Source organism: Ambystoma mexicanum, chromosome 4p (assembly GCF_040938575.1).
Source record: "Ambystoma mexicanum isolate Mex_15411 chromosome 4p, UKY_AmexF1_1, whole genome shotgun sequence".
Lineage (NCBI taxonomy): Eukaryota > Metazoa > Chordata > Amphibia > Caudata > Ambystomatidae > Ambystoma > Ambystoma mexicanum.
This window is the reverse complement of record NC_090927.1, coordinates 264,670,076-264,691,138: the sequence shown is the minus strand read 5'-3', so window position 1 is coordinate 264,691,138 and position 21,063 is coordinate 264,670,076. Positions and strand designations below refer to the sequence as shown.

The window sequence follows — 21,063 nt, the reverse complement described above, 5'->3', positions numbered from 1 at the left end:
AAGAAATGGATCAACAGCTTATTTTATGGCTTGCAAGGTAGCTGGTGGGATTTTCTGCCCCACAGGAGTAGCCTGTGTGGTGGTAGTATTGGTTGAGGAAGATGAGATGGAGAAAGACAGCATACGACCTCCTGAGAAAGGAACATCCTTTCTAAGAACATTCCAGTGGTTGGATTTAGTGTGGCGGCGGTCCTGTATGAGTACTGCCCGCGACCGAGTACAACGTTGCACTTGGTGCATTTCACCTTGTTAGCCTTAGTCTTTGGTACACCCCAAACGGTGGTAAAGAACTGCCACACCCATGATTCTCTCTGGGTGCTAGAGGTAGCCATTTCCTCTACTTTGGCTCCATGGTCCTCTTGATTGTTTTCTGCATGATTGTGCTTCTTCTGTTATGTAGGCCCTCCAACTGGTGGTGGTGGTTGTGTTGGCTCCTGGGGAGAAGGGATGGCAATAGCTGATGCCATTTTTTAAGAAAAACAGCGATAAATAGCAGTTCTGCTAATATTCTTCCAAGCATTTGCTCTGTCCTAGATTGCAAATGGATAATCAGTAAAAATAGGTCTAGATGCCGTACACGGGTACATTTTCAGCTTGAAACATCCTAGATCAGATAAAAATGCAGTTTTTAACTGTTTGCGAAGCACGGACCAGTTCACAGAGCGCAGAGCCGGGCTCAAACACATCATACCGCACACTGTCACGTGACACTGTCCGGAAACTCTGCGATAACGTCAGACGCTCGCGAACGTCGGCAAGCACAAAAACAGTGGACAAAGTTACAAAATGTTGGTAGAAATGTTGAAAATGTTGGTAGGAGATGGGGAATGGCACAATTTTAAGATCAAACTTTCTATACCAGCCGTAAATGCTGGTATGTTGAGGGTAAGTATTATATTAGGAAGTTGTAGCAAACTAGGTGCACTGGTAAAAGGACATTATGGTTAAGTTGCATTAATTAACACCTATGAGATTCAATGAAAAAACTTTGTTGAAGGGATATTATGGTTAAGTTGCACTAACAAAAACCTATGAAATTCAGAGAAAAAACATTGTTAAAGGACATTATGGATACAAGCAAAACCGAAACCCCCCAGAAATTCAGTAGTTATGGTAAGCTAAGCAGCCATAACTTGCACCACAAACATGCTAAGACTAACACCCAGGACATCTAAGATGACATCACAAAGATGGCTAGTGGCTGTTTAGGGTATATAATATACAGTGGGAACGGCCAAAGGCCATAGATAGGGGCTGGTTACTGTTGTATAGTACATAGTGGGCACTTCCGAAGTCCATCGCTTATGGAATGTTAGTATTTAAAATATACAGTGGACGTGGCCAAATGGTGTACAAACTGCTCATGGTCAAAGGCCATGGCTAGTGAGGCCCATTTATATATTAGAACATATAATGGGCAAAGCCAGACATTGTGGCCACTGGCCAGTATTGTGCTAAAGCCCATGGCTAGGTGCTGATTAGTGTATAAAATATACAGTGGACATAACTGAAAGCTGTAGCCACTGGTGAAGGCCCCAAGTCTATGGTTGGTGGCCTGTTACTGTTTTAAAATGTACAGTGCACATGGGTGAAGACTGTGTTCAGTGTCCATGACTGAAGGCCATGATTAGTACCCATTAATGTGTTAAAATATATTTGAGCATGCACACTGACCATGGCTGAAGGCCATCTCTATTGCCGGTTACTGTTGTAAAGTAATTAGTGATGTCAACAGTGATGTGATCTGTGATGTCATTGTGGTTATAGGCTGTGCAACAGGGGGCGCAAAGTTAAGGTGGCTTTAGCTGAATTTCTTGGGGTTAGTTGCGTTAGATCTCACCTTAACGTCCCTGCAAATTAAGTTGTTTTCTTGAATTTCAAGGGTTTTGTTATTCCATACATAATTGAAATTAATAATACAGACAATTAGGCTAATGAAAATGAGGTATAATGTGCAGAAAGTAAAATAAAATAAAATTGTGCAACCACATTCCCCCAAATAAACCTGTATTTTAAAAAGCTTTGTTTGCATATTTATTTTATTCAAGTGTTACAGTAACTGTGTACAAAGACTACACTCAATGTATCCTAAAATACATTTTTACAAGACTACTGGCCACATAAGTTTTTTTAAAAAAATGGTTTTATAGTCGTGGCTACCAAAGATGCATGCGCAGCTAAAAGAGGCAATGAGTGGGGGTGGGGGGAGGGGGGTTTACTCCACAGGGACTAACAGCGGCTATAATGAAATGCATAAGGATATGTAGTTTTTTTTTTAACACACACTGTATTGAAAGGATCAATTAAAGTTCTTTGATACATATATAAATTATGTGTTTTTAATGTCTATTTTTATAACTGAAAAGTTGGCCCTGGAAAGGACCGTTTTGGTGGATAAGGAAAAAAGAGGTAGGAACTGGGAAGGGAAAAACACTAGGATTCATACATATAACAAAAGGTATTTATATTTAGTACACTTGTTTGTGTTTTTTTTTTCTTAAAAATAGGGTGAAACAAAATTGACACTTGAAAATATACCTAGTGTTGACAATTGGCCGTATGTTCTGAAAAAGCCTAGCCCAAAGTGTCCAGGGTGCCACCTCCCACCTCGATCAAGCTGTGACAGGTTTTTCACATTATTTATTTATTGTGCTTTTGTTAGGCGCTTATAGAACAAGTAAAATGTGTTTCAAAGCGCCCAGAGAGCAACAGGGAGGGAACATGGGATAGAAAACAATGAATACATTGGGGGATAAACAAAAAACTACTAGGCCTTGTGAGCATTCAGAGCGTGCAAGTGCAGAGAGAGGAGAGGGTAAGAGGAAGAGAGGGGAAGTGCTGGAGTGCCCATGCTTGTGAGTGTGCTGCAGTTCTAAGGGACCAGTGTAGGAAGTGCTAGGGAACTTTCATCTGTAGAAAAAAAAAAGGGTAATGGCAGGCCTACGGCAAAAGCCAGTAAGTACCAAGGCAAGTGTGTAGGCTTCAGGCGATTGGGTGAGGGACGCCAGGTCTCTGAAAGATACATAAGGGCCCTTTCACCAATTACAGCGACTGAGATTAGCAGAGGAGGGAAGAAGGTAAGGAGGAGGTGAAAAGGATGGTCTTGAGGAGCTTCTGGAATTTAAGGAGGTCTGGCTCAAGAGAAAGGGGGAGGCTGTTCCATAAGAGGAAGCCAGCCGAGGAAAGAGACCGGCCTCCGGCCCTCTGTTGGCAAAACGCTTGACACACAGAGGGTTGGTACCAGAAGAACGTAGAGGACTAGAGGGAGAGTAGTTAATAACAGCAAGTTGCAGATAGTGTGGTGCTTGGCCCCAGACCACCTTATGGAAGATAAAGAGGGATTTGAACTTGCTCCTTGCAGCAAGCGGGAGCCAGTGAAGAGTTACTATGGCAGGAGAGGTGCCGTCACTGGGCCTGAGGCCAACGTCAGTCTCACTGCACTATTACGGATTAGCTGGAGGGGACGTAGAGCGGAAGAGGGTAGATTCAAGAGAAGGCTATTGCGGTAGTCTAGCCTAGGGAGAACCAGAGCTGTGGTAACATTGAGCTTCTGGGGGGAAAGTGAGACAAGGGATAATTCCTTTGAGAAGGACCAATTGAAAGTTGGACTTCTTGGCAATGTCCTGAATGTGAGGGAGGAAGGAAAGAGAGGAGTTGAAGATGACTCCAAGGTTTCTAGCTTCAGATGAAGGAGAAGGGGGAGAGTCCATGGATGATGGCCAGAGTGAGGGGAAGAAAGAGGGAGCAGGGGTCCCTCTAGGAAGGATCTCGGTCTTGCTGGCATTGAGACAGATCGTTGGAAGTGCACCAGGACTGGATGGCAGATAGGCAGTCTGGGATGATGGAAGATGCAAGAGGGTGAGCATGAAGTTTGAAAAAGAGTTGTCATCTGCATAATACTGGAAGTTGGGGGAGAAGGAGGAAATGAGAAGTGCCAGCTGATCAAGGTAAAAATTAGAACCAGGGGGAGAGATTGGATCCCCGGGGATCCCACAGGTGGAGAAAGAGATAGGTGAGGAAAAGGGACCCATCATAACCTGGGACGAATGGTCAGTTATGAAGGAGGTCAGCCAGTCCAGTGCCCGCTCTGAGATACCCAGGGTATCATCACACCATGATGAAGTTAAAGATCAGGTGCATGCAGGATGGACTGTGGTTGGGTGTTAGTTGGTGGAAAATAACTAGTAATCGTGTTGGAAGTCTGTGGTGCAGATGATAAATACTGCTGTGCTTCTCTTGTTCATGTGCCTTTGACCTAATGTTTCAGATGAGCCTTGCTATATGAATCATCCACTTCATCTAAATGAACGTGGACAAGATGTTGAATTAACGTGGATGTGTCTAAGCTTTGTGACAGCTTGTGTGAAGGTCCATGCCACAAAACATTACCACAGAAATTAGACATGACCTCCTCAACCTCCTTTTTGCTGTGTTGGTCCTTTAAATGGAAATATTGCTGTCAGAAATGTTTTTTTTTGTGCACATTGCTTCTTCCGTAGTGGTAAAGCTGAAGCCACCCACGCCACCTCATAATCACTGCTGGTCGTAGTCATTTTGAAATTCAGGCCCGTGGAGGAAAAATAAATACTGTAAAAATACACAACACAAAAAGGACTTTGCCACTTAATAAGAAAAACTGTAACAAATAAAAAAATAACATGCTAAAATAAAACAAGCTAAAATAAAAAAGAATGTCTAGCCATGTCTTCAACACAGTACTATCCAGTGGCTAGTGACTACGGCCTTTGGTCGTGCCGGCTATATATTTTGACCGATTAATGGACACCAGCTATGGCCACTGACTGCAGCTTTCAACGTTGCACACTATATTTTAACGCAACAAAACCCTTGAAATTCAGCAGATCTGGAAAATAATGACCATCTTAACTCAGCATGCTCCCGTTGATGTCCCCCGTAATGCATACTCCCCAATAATCTCATTTTGTATGTCATTGCGAGTCCTGTCTCTTATAATATGTATGTGCTCAAGTTCTTTTCAACAGTAACACGTCGAGTTAAGATAGTCATGACTTCCAACATCCGCTGAATTTCAACGGGTTTGTTGCATTAAATCTGGTCAACTTAACTGCACTTTAACTAAAGTTTTTTCAGTGAAATGCAAAGGTTTTGTTATACCATCATTTTCTTTACATCCCACTACCATGCTCTTTGGCCATGACCAGTGGGCACAACCTTCGGTTGTGTCCACAATATATGTTCCCCCAATATCTTTCTTTGACACCCACTAGGTGGCTGTGGCCTTTGGCCATGGCCACTATACATGTCTTTTGGGCCCAATAGCCGGGGCCTTCCACCCTGGCCAGTAAGCATGGCCTTTGGCCATGCCCACTGTATATTTTTAAAACACTACCGGCCCACTAGCCATGGCCTTTGGCCGTATTCATTGTACATGTTTCCCCAGTATGTTTCTTTTGGACCCACTCAGAGGCCACAGCCTTTTGCCATAGCCACTATACATGCCGTGGCCACTATACACTTTTCACACGATTCTTAATAGCTTTCATTTCTTGGCAAATTGTTCCCAAAACTTCCAATTTGGGGTAGCCCTTAACAATCCAGTGGTTTAGAAAATTTCATCCAGATCCATCCAGCAAGGGAAAAGTTATTAGCCTCTCTCAGCCTCTCTGCTGCAAGGCACCAATACCGATATAAAGGTTTTAAGGCACAGGTGCACCTCGTTCTCTGTTGAATATTTTAAAAACTACTGGATTTACCCCAAACCCATCATGTATATTAAGTCAGCGCTTTGTGCCCAAATTGCTTCTTATTTGGTCCAAATCTGCCAAACGGTTTTCACGCTATTGCTGTTTAGAAACTGCATCTTTTCTGTGTGAAAAAATGAATGTGAGCATGCTGAAAACAGAGTTTTTATGTTTTCTTAATAACCTTTTCATTTGCTAACGAATCATTCCCAAGTACAGTTTAGTTGGGCTCTTGATACACCGTTTGTTTGGAAAATGTCATCCAAATCCATCCAGCAAGTCAAAAGTTATTATCTTTGCTCACCCTCTCTGCTGTAAAAAGCAACAAGGCCGATCTAAAGGTTTTAAGGAGCATGGGGCACTACTGGATGGATTCTCCCCAAACCAGTCAAGAAATGTAATGTGCCCAAGTAGTTTCTTATTTGGTCCAAATCTGCCAAGCGTTCTTTGTGCTACAGCTGTTCAAAAACAGCACTTTTTCTCTATAGGAAAATTAATGGGCTGAAAACTGTGGTGTTTTTTTTTCTTAACTTGTTCATTTTATAACGTATTGTTCCTAAAATGTGCAGTTGGTTTAGAGGGAGGTGGCTGACAAACATTTTGTTTTGAAAAGTTCATCCAAATCCATCTAGCAAGTCGAAAGTTATTAGCAATAGAATTGCTGCTTTTTAATTTCTATAAATCCAGTCAGCCTCTCTGCTACAATGCACAATGGGAGAAATAGCTTTAATTTTGGAAGACGGAGGTGCACCCCCTTCTCCTTCAAAACCTTTAAGAACTACTGGATGCAGACCATTCCTAGAAATCGAGTCAATGCTTCATGCCCAATTTGTATGTACCTGGTCCAATTCAATCCAGCGATTTTGGCTGTGCGCTCTATTGGAAAATGAACGGGACTAGGCCGAAACAAAAATGTTTAACTTTCTCAATGTTTTTTTATTTGAACTGATCTTTCCCAAAATGGGGGTGGTGGTTTGCCGTGAGTACCATTTTTTAGCAAAATCTCAGTAAAATCTGTAATACGAGTCAAAAGTTATTAGCAGTTAAGTTTTCATGTTTCCTATGGAGCTCAATACTTGTGCGGCGACAGTGTATATGCACAGCAAAAGGTGGGTTGCCCTGACCAAATGGTGCTGGATAATCAAGAATGAAGATTGACCGAATGTTTGTTACCCTAACTTGAAAGCAAAGCAAAAAGGCGAGCTGACGGACCTTTCTGGCTTTTTTGCTCTGGTATCTGGCTTTTCAAAACCTTTGTATCTGGCATTTATTATTACCGGCAACAGAGGCACAGGTTAATAGAGAATTCCAGATAAGAGACCTTTTGCATGTCTGTGCATTGGGGACTGGACATGGACACCACCATCCATATATTGAGAGACTGTTTGCCCTCTCAGCACCTCCTCTTCTAAAGTTCTGCAAAGGGAGAAGAAACTTTGTGTCACTTTTTAATTAGTGTGGAAAAAAACAATGCATTCCAGAATTATGTTAAATGGACTGTAGTCTGTGCCCAGTGAACTATTGCCACACTACAATCTTTCTCTTCCTCAGTCACTCACCTGCCAAACCCCTCTTCTGTCCATACATTTCAGTGTGCTCTCACCTGTAAGAAACAGAGTTGTTATTTTTCACTCGCTCTGGGGTCACAAAAGGTATGCGGTTCAATTTGCTTTTGAAGTTAGTCTGTTTATCAGATATATACATTGATTATGTTGCTTTCACAACTGCTCTGTACATTTTCCAGCTAACAGCACACACCAATGGACAGATTTGCATGGAACGTTACCCGAATGCTGAACTTCTGATTAGTTAAAGTGATAGCCATGCATAGAGGAAAATTAGTATAATGAACCTGGTTGATATTCTAGGTTTCCAGTTGGGTAAAATCTCTAATTCATGGAAATTGTGTGATTCCTGTGAATTGTGGGAAATAATTCATGGCCATGATATCAGCCCTATGCGTTTTGTAAACAGTGATGAAGACACACATAAAAAGCCTGAGGTTGGATCAATAAAATTATTGCCTAACTAGTCTACAGGCCGGTGTACACAGGCCAAAGTGCAGATTTTCATTGACACAGTAGGACCTCTATATATCCTAAGCCTACAGCTCTCTCTAGCTGTGACAAGGGTAAAGCTATGCAAATTAGCATTGTGTCTGTATATCCAAAGGCAACAGCTCCCTCTAGCGGTGATAACAGGTGAGGATACTGTATCGGAAAAACATACATCTGGCCTATTATTATATTGTTAGATTATATTTTCTCTGATTTTTCCTTCTGTGATATGCAGTGTAAGCCAGGAGTCAAATTACTACACACTAAACTCCAGTCTTGTATTTTGGACAGCAAAGAACATATTTGATATTAAAATGGGCAGGGGGACTTTAAGAGACTTACTTGGATCACTTTTGTTTGTATGCCACCTGGTTTACTTCTGAGTTAGACTCTGCTTTTTAAAACGTATAATGTTCTTAACAGAAAGCAGTCAGAGAAAGAGATACTGGTTGATATGTGTGACAAATCAACTTCCGGGGGAGCCAGTGGTCCTGGGGTGAATAGTGGTTTCTAAACCATCAATCAGCCCCACACCTCTAATACACCAGAAGGAATCCGAACAGATTGGTATAACGAGCACATGTTGGTGAAGTGGACGGAACAACAGGCACATCTCCGAATGGTTGTGGATCGTTGGTTAGTTGCAGCACGGCAAAAATACAAGTATTATCCAATGATGAAAGGGACTGTCCAGTCAGGGTTGTATAAAAAAAATCTTCTTTATTTATTTCACAACAGATGTTTCTAGCAACACCAGGAAATACAGCCCGCCCGGAAAAGGAATGCAGAGGACAGACGGTTTCAAAGAAGGCAAAGGGATGCACTCTGGACACTGCCAGGAGGGTAGTCAGTAGGGTTAATATCCACAAAAGTTTGTTTACTTAGTTTCAGCACAAAGAGAACAATGGGTCTTAATATGTCGCTGGGGGACTTCTGGGAAGGTCCAGCAGGGCAGAACCACAATGTACCTTGTGCTGTAGGTGTTCTTGGTGCCCGACAAGGTTGAGTTAGCTTCAGGGCGCTTTGCAGGCTTCTGTGACAGAGTTCAAGGTTGGAATTAACTGTGGGTATCAGGTGGCAAGACGGTTCGTCGAACAAAGATGGATGAATTGTCTCAATGCTGATGGGCAGTTCTGAAACACTGGTGGAGATGTCTCGAATGTCTTTAAGCGACAGCGGCTTGACAACGGTCAGATTTGCCGTCGGTTGCGGAACGAGGAACTCGACTGGCCCAAATAATTCCTTTAAGGTAGATGGCAGTAGGTGCTTGTCGAGTCACTTCTCCCAGCTTCTTCAATGGGCTTGTATCGTCTTTTAAGGCAGGCGGCCCAAAGCTGAGAAGTGTGTTGCAGGCAGCTGCCTTGTCCATGGTTGTTGGGTCAGAGACCTTCTGGCACTTCCTACCTAGGAAGCTTGCTGCAGATCTTAGCAGGGCACGCGCTGTGCTGTCTGGTTACCAGTACTGGAGCTGCTGTAGAGTCCTCTGAGTTCTGGAACTCCCTCTGTTACATTGGAGATGTTTAGGGGAGGGACTTTGCTTCTCTTTTTGGAAATCCTGGCCTTCCTTTACTGGCAAAAGATGCAAGACAGACTGTACCTTCAGCCAGGATCCAAGGTTGAGTTATTCTTTGTTACTTCAAGTGGAGTCCTCAGATGATCTCTCTTCTAAAGCCAAATGGGCCTCAGTGATTGGTGTATGCTATGCCTACCTTAATGAACCAATCCCAGGGCCCGTACCCATAATCTGCTGTATGCATAAGGTCATAACCAGAGTGCTTTGCAATAGGAAAGGTAAAGGGGTGAAAACATGTGATACTAAGTCCTACCCATCTTCCTGTCTGTTGTTGATCAAGGAGTCTCTCTGGTTAATGGATCTCTCTGTGGTTCATGTTTAAAGCTGCAGGTCTTACTTGAAGCTGCGATGAGACCAGACTCTCTGGCTTCTGCAAACCACATTCTCTTACCTGATTAATGGGGCCCCCCTACTGTGGAGGCTTACTGTAACACGCCGTCCCAGACATGACAGTTCACTGTCAGTGACACTAAGGGCGGGAGCTGGCTTCAGGTTGTCAGTTACATATGAAAGGTGTTCGGGTTTCCTTTCTCCTTTGTTATCCTCTGCAGACCAGGCTGCATGCAGCCCTGTTTAAAGTACACTCTATTAGTATGGTAATCCATGCCTCCATCTGCAGGACTGAACAAAAGAACAGGGCGGATCCATGGGCTCTTTGTTAGTTAATCAGGCTGGCCATTAGCAGGGGGAAGCTTGGTCCTCCCCTTTCCTGGAGAGGGACATAATGTACTTCTGGCTGTCACATTCCAACTAAACATGACAAGATGGACTGTGCCTGCAAGCTGTGTCCATCCAGAGTACACAGGTCTATGCATTTGTCATGGTGCGAGCACAAGAAAATGTGTGTGGGTTAGCCCCACACATTTTCTGGAGGTTGGTCTGCCATCATTCCATTTACTTAAAAATGTTAAAAAATCCCAGGAGAGCGCACACCCACCGTGCAGATGGTCTAATTCTTCACAATATGAAAGTCCATTACATATATAAAGCGGGCACTGGTATAAATATGCAACATCCCACCTCAATAAATATTTGCATTGTAACAGGGTGAGGGACCTGACTGTGTCAAGGGGGATCGTGGCACCTCTCCACCTGGGGCCAGGAAACCTACCAGTGTGTTAGCCAGGGCCATCCCTGTCCCAGAGGCAAGGTGAGTGAGTTGGGAGGGTCCCTGTCTCTGTCCCTTCCACAGGTGCATGGATGCAATTGTCAAGTGCCACGTTTGCTTACCCCATAACTGCCGTCACTCCTTCTAGCCAGTGTTTTCTTTCATCTGTTTCATGACTACAGAGCCCTGAGGTCATTGTGCTGGAGGAGGGAACATGCAGCCCACCACCGAGAGAGTTGGTGGCGGCGGAGCATTGTTTGCTGCAGACCGGTAATACAGACGCTCGTCCCATGTGGAGCAAGGCCCCAGACTCTGTCCCCTCTACATGTTCCTGGCTAAAAATGCAAAGTACCACTTTTGATTAACCCATAACTTTCATACCATTTTCTGGCCTGTGTTTTATCTCTTGCATTTCATGACTGTTAAAACCAGAACCCCTTGTAGTGGAGGACAAAGCACATAGTCCACCAGCAAGAGAGGTCAGCGTTGAACACTAAGCTTGCAGAACGTCACTTGCAGCCGACCATCCTTCCAGATGCTCATCCACTAAAGGATGCAAACTTTGAAATGGCTTCTATTGTACAAGACCATGTCCGCACGTCCACATCGTTGTGTGGGTAGCCGTGTTTGAGGCCCGCACGGAATAGACGGGACATGACGTAGGGATTAGGGAGGGGCGGGCTGTGGTTTCTGGAAGTTGCCGTTGTGTTAAAATAAAGAACAGTTGCAAGCTCCCGTGGCTCTGTGTCGCCTGTTGTGACCAGGTAAAGACCTAACAATGGCGACGAGGGGTGTGTATCCCGCCCGCGCCAGCAAGAGGCCTGCCGTCGGGCAGTACAGTGCGTCGGCGCACCTCCTACACGGGTGAGCCTGGGCACACGCATTGCCCGCGGAACGCCGGCGCTGCGCCACATGTTCTGGGATGGCCGCGCACACACGGCAGAAGACCCCAGCCACGACAGGAGGCAGGCGCATGGACCAGCACACAAGGCTGAGCATTACGGTCAGCAATAGGTGCGGAGAACAAATCCGCGGAGATAAGCGGATGCAAGCCGCCACACCCCGACCATGCCCAACTGCTGTTTCACATGCTGCGCCCTGCAGAGGAGACAGGTCAGCACAGTCCAGCCACCATACAAAGTGAACAAACCGCAACACAGGGACAATACAAGCGGGTAAGCATCTCGGAAGCTCAGCCACAGAGACAAAGGCAGCCCCACACGCGCGCAGCCCAAAGAAGTGGGGGAGGAGAAGAAACACATGCAAAGATCACAAAGAAGCACAACAAGAAAAGGAAAAGTCGACAATCCACAACAAATTTAATTGCCCACACACAAATATGTCAGATCCAGCACTAGCAACGGCATCATCCTCAGGGAGCGCAGATAACTCGCAAGGAGATGGTCAACCTACACAGAAGGTGGGCGGCACATCACAGGTCATGCATATGCCGAGCCCATTCGAAATACGAGACAATTCAAACTTAGGGCCTCGCTGGGTCACATAGCTCCGAGATTTTACATTTTATGCAGGAGCCATAGGTCTGAAGGATGATGAAAGGCTCAAGAACACACTTTTCATGGCTGTGGGGCCGGCAGTAAGAGACATTGTGGGCGAACTGTTAAATGTTGAAACTGTGACATATGCAGAACTCCACGGCAAGCTTACACAGTACTTCGCACCGCACACCAACATTGATTATGAGCGCCATATATTCCACAGCTCAAGGCAAGAGAAGGGCGATTCCATGGACAATTTCGTCATGCGCCTCTGCATCAAACTGAAACATTGTGAGTTTCACAAATACTCGAACGAAGAAGCACTCAGTTCACAAGTAATTGCCGGATGTCTCTCCCAGCCATTCCGCAAACAACTGTTACAAAAGCAGAGGTCTTTAGAAGGAATTCTAGCGCTGGCCCGCATGGAAGCTGCGGTAGAGTCACAACTTGACAATCTGGGCAAAGTCACCATACAACAACCCACAAATAATCCGGACATCATCAACAGACTGTATGCAACTCCCAGCCATGGAGAAAAATGCCCCGAGGCCACCTGCTATAGATGTGGATACGAATACCCTCACGTGGGTGAATGCCCCGCTGAAGGACAACATTGTGCCTCATGCGGGGGAATGGATCATTACAGAGCGGTGTGTAAAAATGCACCAGGACCCGTTACGAACAGGCAACAAACCCAAGAAAGGCGCAGAACAACCCTCCAAAGCCCACCCAGCACAAGAGGAGAGGGTGAACACACAACACCCCGGAGAGAAGACAGAGACCGAATGGGTTCATAACCACGAGATGAGAGGCGACTGCATGAAGGAGCCAGACGCTCTAAAAGAAGGCGCTTCGTCAGGTACATTGAGATGCGATCCCCCACTAGTAGTGAAACCCCATCGTCAGAAGAAGACCAGAGGAAAAAGGGATATGTATGGGCACTTAATAACACCACGGCCACCCAACACAGCCCAATCCTCACGCTACATGTAAACAACACTCCATTAAAGTTTCTAATTGACACGGGAGCAACGGTCAACATTACAAGTGAACAAGCATACGAGTCACTCACACCGCCACCAAAAATCAGGAAGACCACAGTAGACATATATCCCTACGGTGCAACAACCCCACTACCATGCAAGGGCACAATAACGGCATGGTGCACCCACAAGGAGCACGCAGCAAAAGTTCCCGTGCATATCCTGAAAACGGAGCCCAATAGTGGCTGCATCCTTTTTCGGACAGCTGTAGACATGGGTTTGGTGCACATATTATATCAACTGATGGCACACAAATATTTTGCCAAGCCTGAAGCCATTGAACAAGTCTTCCCCAAATTGTTCAGGGGTCTCGGAAAACTAAAAAACAGAAGGTGCACCTGCATATCAACCCACTCGTCAATCCGGTAGCCCAACACTATCGTGGTATACCGGTCAACATCCAAAGACAGGTGGAGGACGAACTGGACAAACTCATCAAAATGAATGTGATCGAGCCTGTCTCGGGTCCCACACCCTGGGTATCACCCATCGTCCCCGTCCCCAAGAAATCTCCGGACGGATCCATACGTCTGTGTGTCGACATGCGCAGAGCCAACGTAGCCATCGAGAGAGACAGACACCAGGCACCCAGAATAACGGATATGATCCACCTCCTTCACTGGGAAAAAATCTTCTCAAAATTAGACTTAACGAAAGGATACCACCAAATTGAGATAACCCCAGAATCTAGATACCCTAGATCTAGGCATCTCTTCAGCAGCTGAAATTTTTCAAGAGGAGATACATAGGGTAATCAGACACGTCCCAAACTGCCTGAATTTTTCGGACGATGTGCTAGTATATAGAAAAACACAGGAGGAGCATGACAGAGCACTACACAGGGTGAGCCAGGCCCTAAAGGAAGCAGGACTTACCTTGAACAAGGCCAAAAGCGAATTCTCAAAAGGATTGCTAAGATATTTTGGTCATATCTTTTCAGAAAAAGGGATGCGACGAGACCCTGACAAAGTCAAAGCCCTGAACTCGGCCCCACCCCCCAAAACCAGAAAGGATTGATGCTCTTTTCTAGGACTGGCCAGTTATTGCTCCAGATATCTGAAGGATTACGCCACCATAAGCAATCCCCTGCGTCTGCTTACATGCAAAGACACACCGTTTATCTGGTCAACAGAGTGTCAGATGGCATTTGAAAAAATTCAAAATCCCATCTCGCACGCTGAGGACATGGCTTACTTCGCCGCCCATCGGGACACTGAAATTATCGTTGATGCCAGCCCAGTGGGACTCGGAGCCATCCTCACCCAGAAAGACCCAATGGAACCGTTCAATATTTACATCGCGGCATACGCCAGCAGGAGTCTCACCGCCACGGAGCAGGCGTACTCCCAGGCAGAGAAGGAGAGCCTGGCAGTAGTGTGGGCATGTGAGTATTTTCACTTATTCTTGTTCGGTAAGGAATTTACGATAGTAATTGATCATCAGGCATTGCTAACTATCTATGGTGATCCCAAAGCACGAATGCCCCTGAGGATACCCAGGTGGGGCCTACACCTACAGGATTACAAATTCACTGTGAAACAGCGCCCTGTCAAAGAAGAGAATCCAGCGGACTACCTGTCCCGTCACCCCACGGAATCAGCCGAGTCACGGCCCTCTAGAGCAGATGCATACATACATTACGTAATACATCATCTCCAACCACTGCCAGTAGGATGGCCAGAACTGGCCACACAGTCTGAGCGAGATCTGGCCCTCAGGATCGTGAGACACTGCCTACAAACTAACAAGAAATCGCTCATGAGGCAGCAGGCAAGATCAGAATCAGAGACGGTACGTGAAGACGTAAAGTGGCTCGACCAGGTTAGCGACTAACTGACCGTGGTGGAGGAACACACAGTGCTTAAAGGATTCAAGGTGGTCATTCTGAAGGAGCTCTGGGAACAGATAGTGTACCTAGCTCACGAAGGACACAGAGGAGTGGTAGCAACAAAGCGCCTCTTCCGACAGAAAGTATGGTTCCCACAGCTTGACAGGCTAGTAGAAAACATTGTGGGGGGTGTCACATTTGTCTGCAAGTAGCGCCACCTCCACACCCAAACCTGTTGCAAATGTCACCTCTGCCGAAGCAGGTATGGGAGGAACTTGCAGTAGACCTTTTCGGACCCCTACGAGATGGCACGCACGTAGTAGTTCTTATGGACGAACACTCACGTTTCCCAGATGCACAGATAGTGGAGAGCAGCTCAACCTCCACCGTCATCTCAGCCCTGGACCGAATGTTGTCTGCATATGAATCCCCAAAATCATAAAGTCAGACAACGGCCCTACATTTGCAAGCCATGACTTCCACAACTTCGCCAAATACATGGGTTTCCAACAGCACAAGATTACCCCTCGTTGGCTGCAAGCGAATGGCATGGTCGAGAGATTTATGGCCAGCATTAAACGGACACTCCAAATCGCCAACATTCAAAATAAACCATTTGAGCAGGCCATCAACCAACTGCTGAGGGAATACAGGCACACGCCCCACAGCACAACAGGGATATGCCCTGCGGACTTGATGTTCCGGAGACCGGTCAAGACGAGACGACCTGAAGATCCCAGGCCCCCAGAGCCGACGACCCTGGAACAAGAAGCAAAGGACAAGGACGAAACAGTAAAGGCAAAGATGAAGGAGGTCGCAGATCTCAAGAGACGATCCAGAGAGATCCCCATGCAGCCGGGGTATGAGGTATGGCTTTGGCAACCGAAGAACAGGAAAGAAGACGCCACCTTTGCACCTACCCCACTCATCGTCACACATAAGAAGGGCACGATGGTCACTGCACAGGGGAATGACTGTTCATCAGTAACACGAAATGTATCGCACTTTAAACGCATGATCCCCAACCAGGGAGTGGCCTGGGAAATGAACAATGAGAGTGAAGAAGAAAGACTGCGAGATGAGCCCCTACCAAGGAGATGGAGAGGAGTCAGAAGGTGAGCGAAACACTGAGCCGCCGGCAAACGCGTGGGCAACTTCCAGAAGCTCAATGCGACCTCAGAGAAGCTGCATGAAGCCACTCCGCCTCATAGAAGAAATGGGGTAGATCCGCATTAAGGACTAGCATGTTAAAAAGGGGGAGATGTCCGCACGTCCACATAAAAGGGACAGGAAAGACAGGGAATTGTAGACTGTTTGGGTGAGGTCCTGGGAGAAAAATGCAGATTGTGAGGCAAGGTGAAGGAAGAGTGGTAGAGCGGAGCATGGAGAAGAATTACACAGAGCATGTGGAAGGTGTAGTCGGGTTGGTATGAGAAAGTGGTACGTGGGTATGAGAGTGTGTGCATGTTGATTAAAGGTGAGTGTGTAAGACTAAGTCTGAGTGTAGATGAGTAAGTAAGGGTGAGTGAGAAAGGTGATTGAGTGAAAGGAGGGCGACTGGGAGAAGTAGGGTTGCAGCGTGGTGTAGTCGTTATAAATATGACACAGTTGCCAACATATGGTTCATGTTTCTCATTTCCTGTAAGCAATTCACTGGGTTTACAACTTGTTCATATATATGATAATATATAATGGACTTATCATAGATAATGGACTTTTATAATGTTTGGCTCTGCACTTCAATGCAAACGGAATCACATTGCCAATTGGCATTTGTTAGTAGATGCAATGGTGTGCTGACCAGAATGCAGCAGTAAATATTCATAATAATATCTACCTCCACAATCCCATGTTTTGCAGGAGTAAACGTCCTGACACACCAGGCTGAGCAGCCATAATAGAAACTCTGCCTCAAACATTTCCAAGACACTGGTTCTTGTGTTGGAAGTTTTTTTAATTTACTTTCCAACAGTGCTCTGAGAAAATACACAATTTCTAAAATAAATGTGCAACCTTTGATGTGATATTTATTTTATTTTACTTTATATGGTTCTATTACACGCTGTAAACCCTACAGGCATCAGGGCGTAAGTACAGAAAACACACAGGACAGTACAAGTTACACAACGCCTAGGGTGGTATGTCAATTTAAGGGTATAGTAATAAACTATTCAAACAGGTATGTTTACAGTACCCTTCGAAATGAAGCCAGGTTGCAATCCAAAAGTAGGTTCATTGGAAGGATACGGAAGTGAACAATTCCCCTCTCCCAAATGTTATTAAATATCCTGCTTTGCAAAATAGGATGTCAAACTGATCCCCACAATGTGTTCAGTCACCATCTCCCTAGGTGTGCTAGAGTTTGGCTCTCTCTCCACGGTGCTCATTGGTCTGTGTGGGTGTGCTCCTATGACTTCCCACTTCTTAGCATGCACCCAGTCGGGTTAGTCTGGGAATCCCTGTATACCCACTTCGGGTCGAGCATCCTCAAGCTTGGGGTGCCTGCAGTCTCTTTTGACCACCACATCATTGGTCCACAAGGTTAGTCAGGGGACCTCATCACGATACCTTCATTTACATAAATGTAAATTGAGAAGTGGGGCAGACAGACCTCTCCGTTCAGGCTACTAAATTGTGGAATACCCTGCCTCCACCTTTTTGTTTATTGGAAGATCATTTGGACTTCACAAGAAACCTTGAAACCATTTATTTTCTGCAGGTAATTGTCCAGGTCATCTCTGTATTTATTTGTGTGTGGTAGGTCTCTCTCCATCGGTGGCAAGATGTTGTTGCATGTTATAAATACAGTACATACTTCGAAGGATGGGCCCGCAGGCATGGGACCCTACTGTGACGAATCCCAGGATGTAGTCACTGCTTCCATAGGGGGAGCCTCTTCCCATGAGGCAGGCCGCTACCTGATAGTCCCCCTGGGAGTGGAACTCAGCGGGTGGATCTCATGGGAGTGGAAGCTCCCTATGGGACCAGTGACGATTATTGTGGGAGAATGCAGTAGTTGCCTAACACCTACACCTCTCCTTCACCCCACTACCTCCATCCCTACCCTCCTATCCCATGTACTTCTGTAAGACCCTAGAGGTAGAAAGGACTGAGACAAGGAAGAATAGGGGTATCCACCACGAAGATCCAAACTAAGAAACGGTGAGGAGGAAGAGGTGCAGATCTGCAGGGATCACTCCGATGAAACTGCATGAACGGTCTAGTCTCTGACTAGACCTTACTGGATGCCAACATAAAAAACTGACAACGGACTCACCCGAGTGTCGGATCCTCCCTGGAGGAACCAAAAGCATGATGGACGTTCACCGCAGAGAACAGCAGGTGGAGACCAGGACGCTGGAAGGCGAGAAGCACGGTGTCCAGGGGACACGACAAGAGAACGGACCGGCTGGCTGGGGAGAGCACTGGCAGTACAGCACTACAGGACCACACAGTCTGGCTAAGAGAGAGACGCTGAACAGGGTCAGAAGTCGCAGAGCTGCTGCGGCAAGCCGAGATGAGACCCATCGGGCCAGCGAGCCAGAGAGAGACACTGGAAGCCTGCGACCGACCGCAGGGCTGCAGCCAAGACCCGTTGGTTGGCTGAGCCTATGGTTGGGGTCCCCAAAGGGCACAAGGAACCGTAAAGTCAACAGTGCATGGAAAGTGGGGAAAAGAGGATAACCCCTACAGGACATTGAGAGAAATATTATCAAAACACTATATCAGAGAATAGTGTCTGTGACCCTTACAGAAAAAGGACACAGAACGTAACATGTATGCCTAATCTTCTTTGTGACAATCCTTGAAGGGGGGGGGTGAGTAAGCGACCCGGGGCTGTCAAATAAGAGAGGAGAAATTGAAGAGAACTGTGATGGTAATTCATGTGAACTCAGTACCTGGCAGGGGCGTAAACCACGTCTGTGTTTGAGTCGCAGTGCCTGGTAGAAGGGAACCAGGTGTACCAACCAGGGTGAGGGACCCACCACAGTTTGGAGGAACACCCAAACCACTCCTCTTTGTTGCAGTACCTGAAAGAAGGGAACCAGATCTGCCAATCAGGGACTGGGTACCCTAGAGACTGAGAAGAAGCCTGAGCAAGGGTTGTTGGGGAAGGAAGACATTCCCCCACCAATTGTTAAACTGTGTTATAAGTCTGGGGAAGGCTTCGGAAGGGAGACATTCCCCGGCAGTTGATGAACTGTATCAGAAGCCTGAGGAAGGCTGGGGAAGGCAGACATTGCCCCAGCAGTTGATGAACTGAATCAGAAGCCTGAGGAAGGCTGGTGAAGGAAGACGGTTCCCCGGCACTTGAGACTGTACCTTGAGAACTTTCAAAACCAAGAACTGCCTTTTTGCCCAGGGCATGGGAGTCATTCCTCTGGAATCGGAAGATATCATTTTTTATTTTACTTAGTTTAGCATATTGCGTGAGGGACAGAGCTAGAATTCTGACATAGGACTGTGGCATCTTGCTTTTGCCATCCTGACTGTGACATTACTAATTTTGTTTGAGGCAGGGAAACCCGTCTTAGCGCTAGGGCAAGATAGGGGATATCTTTTCATTTTCTAACTTGAATAAAAGTTTATACCAACCACAATGACCCCTCCGTGTCAGTCCTACTTCTGCACCCTTACAATACACAGATGCATACAAGTATCTACACAGGTGTTTAATGTTCATTCCTCCTGATTCTAAGCCCTGTCTGCATTTTATTTACCTCATAAGGATGACGGGCTGAGTGGCCCCTGCGGCATTCAAACTTCTCAATGCTATTTTAATTCAGATGTCTGCGGGGCCAGTTAACTGCCAGAGTGCCCGAATATTATTCATGAGATGAAAGAAACGCTTCTTTGTTTATTTCCGTAAAAATGGGATGCCGTCTTTGCGAGTGTGTAATGTGTCTTTCTTTCTTAGTTGCAGCAGGCCGCTGAGGTTTCTCAGCTCCGAGGGTCTCGGGTCATCTCTGCGGAAGATCTCCTGTTTCTGATGAGGAAAGATAAGGTATTTAAATAAGGCCTTGCTCTTCAGAAATATGTTATTCATAGATGCTAAGTATTCTTAAGGCAAGTGTGGTCCATTCACAATGAAATTGTTTCCTGGCAAATTTTGTTCTATTTCATTAAAAACGTTAGAAGCAGAACAAATATCAATTTACAAAGTGTGCACTTAAACGGCACTTAAAAAATGTGTTGTTTTTTTGCTTTGATTTTACAAAAATATCTACGTTTCAATTGCTCTGATGACTCTTTTCTCCGGATTGTTGTATATGCGTTGCACCAGTTCTATGTGCCTACAGCTGCAGCTTTGTTTGGTTGAGTTTTTTGCCAACAGTTTTTGACGAAAACTCATGTAAAGGGGTATTTTTTATTTTCGGGGTTTCCCCCAACCACCCCTCCCACTTCCCCACTCCCCTTTGCTCCCACTTCTCCACTCCCCTAAACCCTTATGTCTCCTTAGCCCCGTGACCCATATTTTTCGATGAGTTTTTTCACCCAAAAACTGTTGGCAAAAAACTCATCGTAGAAAACTGTCGATGTATCAACGTTGTACCACATGTTTGACACGTTCATTTATTAGGTGTCTTGTTGTGTCTTGAATGCCAACATATGAAAAAACACAACTTAAGTACTTCTGAGCGCCTGATGCCACTTCATGCCCTGGTTGTCTGGTCTGTGTTTACCGAACCTCTAGTGATGAGATTCTATTTGAGCAAAGAAGACACTAGGCGTATTGCTGGCCAACCCCTTTTATCGGCTTGTTCTCTGCTGCTTTCAGGGTTTCAAGGAAAGTTAGATGCGACTTGCCACATGTGACCTATGGCCTAGGTGGGTAGAGTATTTCCACCGACACTGCAGTGTAGCAGCTAGCGCATCAGGCAGTCCCTCTAACCAAGAGGTAGTACTTGACACATTGTGTACAGGACCCTATCAAGCAGCCCTGGGAGAAATGTCCCTGATCTGGAGATGAGCTTGTTGTCTGGAGAGTAGCGATTTTCTGCTGGGAATATTCCTCAACTTCGTCAGCTCTTACTGGTACAGTAGAGTCGGCACTCAAACGGTGTTGTCCACCTAGACTTGGCAGCATTATATTGAATTGAATATTTGAACTATTGGGAAACTCCCTGAAATAGAATTGTACTTTCTTGGTATGGTTGATGTGAAAAATAGACTATTCCAAAAAGGTGTGCCTAACTAGATAGTCAACTCTCTTGGGGGGGTTTCCTCCTGG

General features: G+C 45.8%; 1 protein-coding gene across 2 annotated transcripts in view; it reads left to right on the top strand.

The window, feature by feature from the left end:
- The window catches only part of SUPT3H (SPT3 homolog, SAGA and STAGA complex component), a 2,273,353-nt gene that overhangs the window by 1,396,974 nt on the left and 855,316 nt on the right, over window positions 1-21,063 (top strand). For both annotated transcript variants that reach the window (XM_069605796.1, XM_069605795.1), the window contains exon 4: window positions 19,750-19,836. In XM_069605796.1, coding sequence (XP_069461897.1) covers window positions 19,750-19,836 — 87 coding nt within the window. The remainder of the gene's footprint in view (window positions 1-19,749; window positions 19,837-21,063) is intronic.